The sequence below is a fragment of the Gossypium arboreum genome, chromosome 2 (genome assembly GCF_025698485.1).
Source record: "Gossypium arboreum isolate Shixiya-1 chromosome 2, ASM2569848v2, whole genome shotgun sequence".
NCBI classification, from domain to species: Eukaryota; Viridiplantae; Streptophyta; class Magnoliopsida; order Malvales; family Malvaceae; genus Gossypium; species Gossypium arboreum.
In genome coordinates this window covers 867,348-875,399 of record NC_069071.1, presented here as the reverse complement: position 1 = coordinate 875,399, position 8,052 = coordinate 867,348, and the positions used below count along the sequence as shown (strand labels likewise).

At 29.6% G+C, this 8,052-nt stretch overlaps 1 protein-coding gene across 1 annotated transcript; it reads left to right on the top strand.

Annotated features, from left to right (window-relative positions):
• Positions 1-2,607: 2,607 nt before the first annotated feature.
• LOC108483789 (zinc-finger homeodomain protein 6-like) lies at positions 2,608-5,890 on the top strand. The gene has a single exon (XM_053023474.1). The coding sequence runs from the start codon at positions 3,728-3,730 to the stop codon at positions 4,439-4,441; it is 714 nt and encodes a 237-aa protein (XP_052879434.1). The 5' UTR covers positions 2,608-3,727; the 3' UTR covers positions 4,442-5,890.
• The last annotated feature ends 2,162 nt before the right edge of the window (positions 5,891-8,052 follow it).

Here is an 8,052-nt window from a genome sequence, read left to right as displayed (position 1 = left end):
CATGAATTACATTTTGGTCCCTCAATTGAAAAAGTGGACAAATTAATTAGATGAAAGGCTAATTTTTTTCAAATTTTAAAAATAAAACCAATGAAAAACTTTAAAGTATTCTGATTTTAATAAAATTCTAAATTTAAAAAAAAGTAAAAAGTAAAAATTTGTAAAGAAAGCTCAGAGACAATTTAATCCAAATAAAAGAATATGTGTCAAAATTAAATAAAGATGAAAAGATTGAGAATTAAATTTATTATCATTCTTTATACATAAAATATCAAATAAGCATTTCTTTATACATAAAATATCAAATAAGCATTTCATCACACAATTTTAAGTAAAATTATTTTATTCCTTCATTAAATGTAAAAGGACCAATTTGATTATTTAAAAGAATTACTACTTTAAAAATAAAATTCTGAAAACCATGCCAAAAGTCAAAGCAAAGGTCCCCCCTACTTCCTATGGAAAACCTAAGAAGCATTAAATCCTATATGTTGCCTTTACTATAACGTTAAACAAACAATCAGTTACGTGTGGCCACACAAAATTTTCCGAGAAAGTGAAGGATACCAAAGAAGAAAGTTTTTGATAGACACTTGGCTGGGTCTTTGCCACGTGTATAATATAATTACATGCAATTTTATAATTAAGAAGACAAGCTGTCAGGATTAGTTTAATAATTCACATCTTTATTCTTTCTAATTAAATAATAATCTTTGCTTGGAAATTGTTCCCCTTAAGCTCACAAATTAAAAAAATTGATGATTTAATTTAATTTAAGGGTAAATTATTAAAATAGTCATTTTTATTTATTTTAAATTATATTTTACTTTATGAACGATAATCGGCGTAACATTTTAAATATTGAGTTTAAAATAATAATGTAGATGTCTAGTTGGGATGAAAAAAATTATATATATATTTATGAAAATTGAATGCAAAATTTACTGTAAAACCCAAATCATTTATGCTAGACATCCCAAAATTTTGTATTTTATTTTCATAAAAAATTTCAAATTTTCTCATCCCAACTGAACATTTACATTAACATTTAAAACCCATTTTCACTACCACGTCGGACTGTCATTTGGAGGTAACAGATCTTAACAATAGAGTAATTATTTTGTAATAAAACGATAACATAAATAACTAAAACGTAACATTTCAAGTATAAATAACTAAAATGTAACCTGATGTAAACAAAAGTGACTATTTTGATAGTTTACCCTTAATTTAATTATATTTAATGGAATTTTAAGGTTATAAGTAGCCCACGAGATACTGTTTCAAGTCTTAAACCCTAGCCATTAGTTTTCATAATAAAATATATAGAAACTAAGACAGAAAGATTATACAGACACATGTGAACATAATGTTTCCTCATTTGTAATCCAAAACAAAGCTTTTTGTTTGTGTCCGGTCAGATACATAGAGAGAATTACGAAGAAATATTAAAATTAGAAAGTAATCAAATTGCTTTTTCTTTTTGGAGAAAAGTTAATTACTCAATTTATACAATTATTTTATAAATTTAACATTTAAGTATTAATATTTATAATAATTTTTAAAATTTTGTCAACAATATTGACTAGAATTGCTTTGGAACATTACACAATCATCCATTTTAATGTTCAGAGAATCTATAAGAGTCGTAATTGACAAGAAAATAAGAAAAAAGAGTTGTATAAGCTAAGAAAAGCATGACTTAAAAAGTGGTGGAACGAGTCAATGCTTAATTAAATTAAATTAAAAAGTTGTATGTGATTCATGTTATTTTAGAGATTTGTTATGTCGAGATTAAGATATTGGTATTAAATATGTGCGTCGAGAATGTGATAGATAACTGATGGCTTAACAAAGGCTGCAGATTGAATGGTTATTGGTTTTTATTCTTGGTCCCAACCTCTTAATTTTGCTTTGAATGTGCTGCATGAGAATGTTACCGATTTATCTTTTCTTAGATTGATTGCTATGTAATAAATTTTGCCCTTCTTAATAATAATAAAAGATAAATTAATGGAATTGTAGATTACCGAGAAGAATCGAAGAGGAGAGAAGAGAGAAAGTGAGAGTTAAGAGTCTCAAAAGAGTATCCTACCGTGTCTTGATGTACACGAGCTTTGGATTGTCTTCAGTGATTCTTAAGGTGCCACATGTCCATATATTGGTGCTATATTCCTCAAAATTTAATACTATTGATGTCTTATCGTTATAGGTATGAATTATCATATTAGGACAATAGATATATGTAACATGTAAATGATAGATACATTATTCATTTCAAGCGTAGAGTCCCAATGGTATGAGGTTGTAAAGCTATGAGCTTGCACGTGTTTTTAGCTTGTAAGATGATTCTTCTAATTAAGGACATTAACCTATGAAGTGAGCTCGCAAAATATAAATATATATATTTTTTATTATGTGTCATTGTGATTCATTGACAATGTATAGAATTATATTATCAATACGTATAGATTAACATGTAGATGTTAACCAAAGAAAAAAACTAATAAAAGGTGTATAAAAATTAATCTTTTGAAGTTGGTAATTAAACCTTTTCAATAATATTACCTTTAAAATTAGATTTTAGAATTTATATGTCAAACTTGCCTAACCACGAAATCTCAATAAGCCATTGGTTAGGCCATTATGGAGTAGGCTCTTTCCATTGATATTAACATCGAAAGCGATGAATGATCAATGCAATTGCTGCAGGCGCATTTGAAGCTTCAAGAAGAAAAAAGAAGACACCCATTCAAGTACATACATATATACATATTTAGACAGAGAAAGAATCTGACATGCACACTAAAGAGACAAGTTCAGTGCCGTGGACCAGCATTCCAGCACTTTAATACCTGCACCCCACGAAAGCTGAAGTGGGGGTCCTCTTTTTTTTTTAATCTTAATTTTTCATAATCATAATCTTAAGCTTAACCCCATATTTAAGACATTCTGGAATTGAGAGAGCCTTCATGTCTGAATTTGATGTTTGAGTTGCAGAGAGTGAAGAAGAAAAAAAAGATTAACACAGGGTTTCACAATAATTAAGAGCTGGACCAATGTACAGCCTCTGAGAGAGAAAGAGAGAAACATAACATGGTCTTGTCGGTTGTTCTGCAAGAAAAAAAATACTGAGTTGAGTTTCACCAGTAATCTCTAGTGGCCCATCACCTGTTCCTTACATAGATGGATTTTACAAGCTTAGATGGGTAAGTTAGAAACATATATATATGTATGTATGTATATTTCCTTTGCTTAATGCTTCTAGTTTTTAAGCTCCAAAACTTTTGAGTTTCCCCAACCTTAATCTATGCTTTAAAAAAAAAGAAAGAACTTGTTCCTTTGCATTGTTTATGTCTTTTACTACTATAGAACCAAGCTACAAGGGGCCCATTTTTTTCTCTTTATTTTTATAACATTAAATCTCAAAATTTTTCCTTTGTCTCTTTACACTTTGCTTACGTCTGGATGAAAAATGGAAGGTTTCTTAGGGTGATGAAAATTGGTGGGTTTAGCACTAAAAGTGGGGGAAAAGACCATAAATTTTGGGGGGTTAATTAGCTGCTGATTATACACTATCTTTCCATGATAATGATGATGATGAGTTTGAAAAAAAAAAACATATTTTAGTTAATAGTATAGTTTTGTTTTGTTTTTAATAAAGGGTTTGTTGGGATCAAAGACTTAGATCTAGGTTTTACATTAGAAAAAAAAATTATATCAAAAAATGGAACTGAGAGACCAAGATAAGGAAATGGGGTTGCCATTGCCATTGTCAAGCTCACAAACCCCAAATCCAAGGCCACCCCAAACCCTAAACCATTACCCTAATATAGATCCAGTGCCACCTGGTTCAGTTGCAGGTGCTGAGCTTGAACCAGTAGGTTCAAGCCTTGTGGTTAGGTATAAGGAGTGTTTAAAGAACCATGCAGCCACCATGGGAGGACACGTTGTGGATGGTTGTGGTGAGTTCATGCCAAGTGGGGAAGAAGGTACCATGGCAGCCATGAAATGTGCAGCTTGTGAATGCCATAGGAATTTTCATAGGAAAGAAATCAATGGTGAATCACAGTATATACCACCATTACCAAGGAGGAACGGTGTTGTTCATCTTCAACAACAACCAGTAAGGTTTCCGGCGCCGGTTATGATGAGCTTTGGTGGCGGCGGTGGTGGAACGGCGGAGGAGTCTTCGAGTGAAGATCTGAGACATGATGAACTTATTAATGTTCCACAATCATCAAAGAAGAGATTTAGAACAAAGTTCAGTCAAGATCAAAAGGAAAAAATGATGGAATTTGCTGAGACATTGGGATGGAGAATCCAAAAACAAGATGAACATGAATTGCAGATGTTTTGTTCACAAGTGGGAGTTAAGCGACAAGTTTTCAAAGTATGGATGCACAACAATAAACAAGCCATGAAGAAAAAACAAATGTAAGAACCACCAAAATTTTCCTTTCTTTCAATTTTTTTTATGACATGTTACAATTCTTACAAACTTTTTTAAACATTTTGGATAAATGGGAAGTAATTTTCATATTATATACAAGAGAAAAGAAACTGATGGGAAAATTTTTATGTATTCTTCTTTCCTTTTTTTTTTTTTTTCTTTTCTCCCAAATAGTTCTCATATATATGTCCCATTTAATCATTCTACCTTTGGTTGCTCAACCCTACCATGAGAAAATCTTCTATTTTACCTCTAGAATTAAAGCCGGCCAAAACGGAAGTTCACGAGTTTTCATGATATCGATATGATTAAAGATTTAGCTTTAGATAATAAAATTCGTAGTATTTACCTTCGATAAATATATTAAAAATAAATTTATATTGAGTGAATCAAATAATATCATCTAATTCATTATCAAATCCCATTCTTTCTAGCTAATTTCTTATTAAAGAAATATAGGTTGAAGGAGACTTATCCTAGTTGAGAGATTCTTTCAAAGGATGTGCTTGAAATTGGGTAAATACAAAGGATATTAATTGTATATATAGTATATTGATAAGCTTAAGGTAGTATATATCTTTCTCATTTTCTTTTCTCTAAAAAAATAAATGAGACATTTGAATGTTTGACTTTATAATTGATATAACTATTATATATATATGATCATTCCATGATTTGATTCAATGATTTTTACTCAAATTATTGATGAGTGATGCTCATACATAATCCTAAAGAGAAACATCCCTTTATTCCATATCTATAAATACCTAATATGCTATAAGAGATAAGCTCAAACCACCTCCAAACAATGACCCTTCAAGAATTTTTATCGAATGAATCGATCTCCTCTCGGCAATATATGTATAAATTCCTCAGTGATAATTAATACTTTGGATGTCTTCGGCAGCACCTTGCACTTGATTTCTTCACTTCCCAAGCAAACCTCCACTGTTAAACATCGTCACCACCACTTCCTTTGCCTCTAGTTTTCCATATCTCTTCTTTTATTTTCTGTAAAGGTTTTGTTTGTTTCTTAGGGGAAAAATAAAGAAGGAAAAATTAGTAGTGCAGTAACCAAGACCAAGATTAAAACCCAGATATATTTGAAGATGCTGTGTTGTTTTTGTTGGTTATTTTCTTATTTTTCTCAAAATTCTTTGGTGTTGAAACGTGGCATTGCAATGGGCAACGTGTGGCTGAGTAAGGAGGGCTAGCTGTTTAGGGAAACAACAGCCATGATGTATAATTGAATTGGAATACAAAGAATAATTTATTCTCTTGAGAATTTTTTGAAATTTTTACAGTTTTATCACTTTTAAGTGTATTTTTAAGAATCCGAACTACAATCTTAAAGATTGTATTCGGTAAAACGGATATATTTATTATGCAAAATGTACTTTCAGAGGGGGAATAAATTAATGAGCAGATATTGTTAAATGCATCTATCACTCCATAGCTGATACTTCGTACGCACTATTTCACCACTCGATTTGCTTCACTATCGATGTATAATCTTAAAAATTATTATCACTTTTATAGATATTGAATGTATCTATCTTTGTCCGACTTTATCTCGCTCCGTTTCAATTTAATATTATTTATTTGTTTTTAAACATTATTCTTAAACAAAATATTTAAACATAAAATATATGAATTTTTTCTACAATACGTTATTACAAATTTACTCTTTTAATAATTTATATATATTGATAAAATGATAATTTCATATGGTGAAACGAGACGGAGCAAGCAATTATTATAATTAACTGGTATCCACTACTCAAACAAAAAAAAAATTCTATTTAAAATGAATCAATTTATTTTCTATCGGGTAATTCAAATTTTATCTTTCCTACTTTTTTGTATAAAGATATAGGTTAACTAGTGTGCATCTAACACTAACAAAACATAACACAACACTTCTTGAAAGTGTATCATGATATATATATGAGTTTAAATCTCTTGAATGCATTTAAGAATGATAAAATCTTGAAGAATTTGTGAATACTAAAATAATTAGTAATTTCAAATTATGCATTACGACATGATTTGAGGGTCGATTAAATCATCTATACTCTCTAATATTAATATAAAAACAATATTTAATTTTATTATAGATTCGGATAATATTTTTTTTTGAAACAATACTTCGAATTATCTATAACCACTTTCTAACCCATAAATAGGAAAATAATGCATTTCAACGCACTCGAACTCGTGTTCTTATGCATTAACAACAATACCTATATTAATCGAGTTAAGAATCAATCGGCTCAAATTAATTTTTTTTAAATTCAAAACCTAGCTACAAGAATGAGTTTTTCGCAATAGCATTAATATGACAAATTAATGGAACAATGAAACCATGAAATTTTAAGAGGTTGAAATAAAGTAGTTATAAATAATTTAGTGCTGAAAGGATTTAAATTTAAATTTAAATTTTTAAAAGAGTTGAAAGTATAATTTTAAACCCAGTACAGATTTTCTCAATTATGCACTTGGTAGCATACGTATCCAATAATCATAATCAATTTTCATTTTAAAATTAAAATAGGATTAATTCAGTGTTAATTTCTTTACCAGGTGCAATTGTTACGAGTAGCAGATCAAAGTCTGTGATTAACGCACAAAGAGCATCTCGTGAAGGTCAAGTGATTAAATGAGGTTCACTTGACCTACTTGAATTAGTCCGATTTGTGGAACATGTAGAGAAATCATCTACTTGAAGCTTTGGTGATTTAGTGAAACACTTAAAAGAAAAATTAGGGTTGTCATGATAATATTAGGGTATCATGTAAATCCCTTAAGCATCTCAAATTGCAGATTGGCTTAATCTCGTCCATTGATGTAAATTAACCTGTACCGATGGATCTAGGGAAGCTCAATTATAAATAGAGTCATTCCCTCTCATTTTTAATCATCCCACTTAGTTGTAATCCTTCATAGTAATTGAATACTATTAAGAGCATTTACTCAAACACTTGCATGCTTTTTCTTTCTTATGGTTTTTCTGTTCTTTCGTTGCTTTTTTATTTTTGAGTTGCTTCCGCTTTATTTTTTGTACCTTAAAGAATTTCTATTGGGAATTTTTACTTTGCATGAGTTAGATTAACTTAGGCAGATTTAAATCTAAAAAATGGCCAAAAAAACATAGAGGATTATTAAATCCTACTCCACCCATAATTGGTATATTATTAATTATGTGTTGTTGCGAAAATTAAAAATACAAATATGATATTTAATAATCGTCCTTTGAAATATAACAAAATGAATTTATTTTATAAATAAATTAAAATATCAAAATAAAAATATTTCATCCAATAAATTAATTGAAAACTTTTACATTTTTTAAAGAACATTTCGTAGCAACATGCTACAAAACTCCATTGATATAAGTTCCCTAAATTGTTATCATCGGATCTCTTGAATGTTCGTAAATTGGTGATTAATCGTCTCAGATTTCCTTAGGATGCCCAACGATGTAGGGCGTAGGGTTTAGGGCTGAATGCTAAGGGATTCGGACAACACTTGATAGACTTCTTCTGAATAAATAAAAAAACCTTCAATACTTATCAATCTAAAATACGAGAGAATTAAAA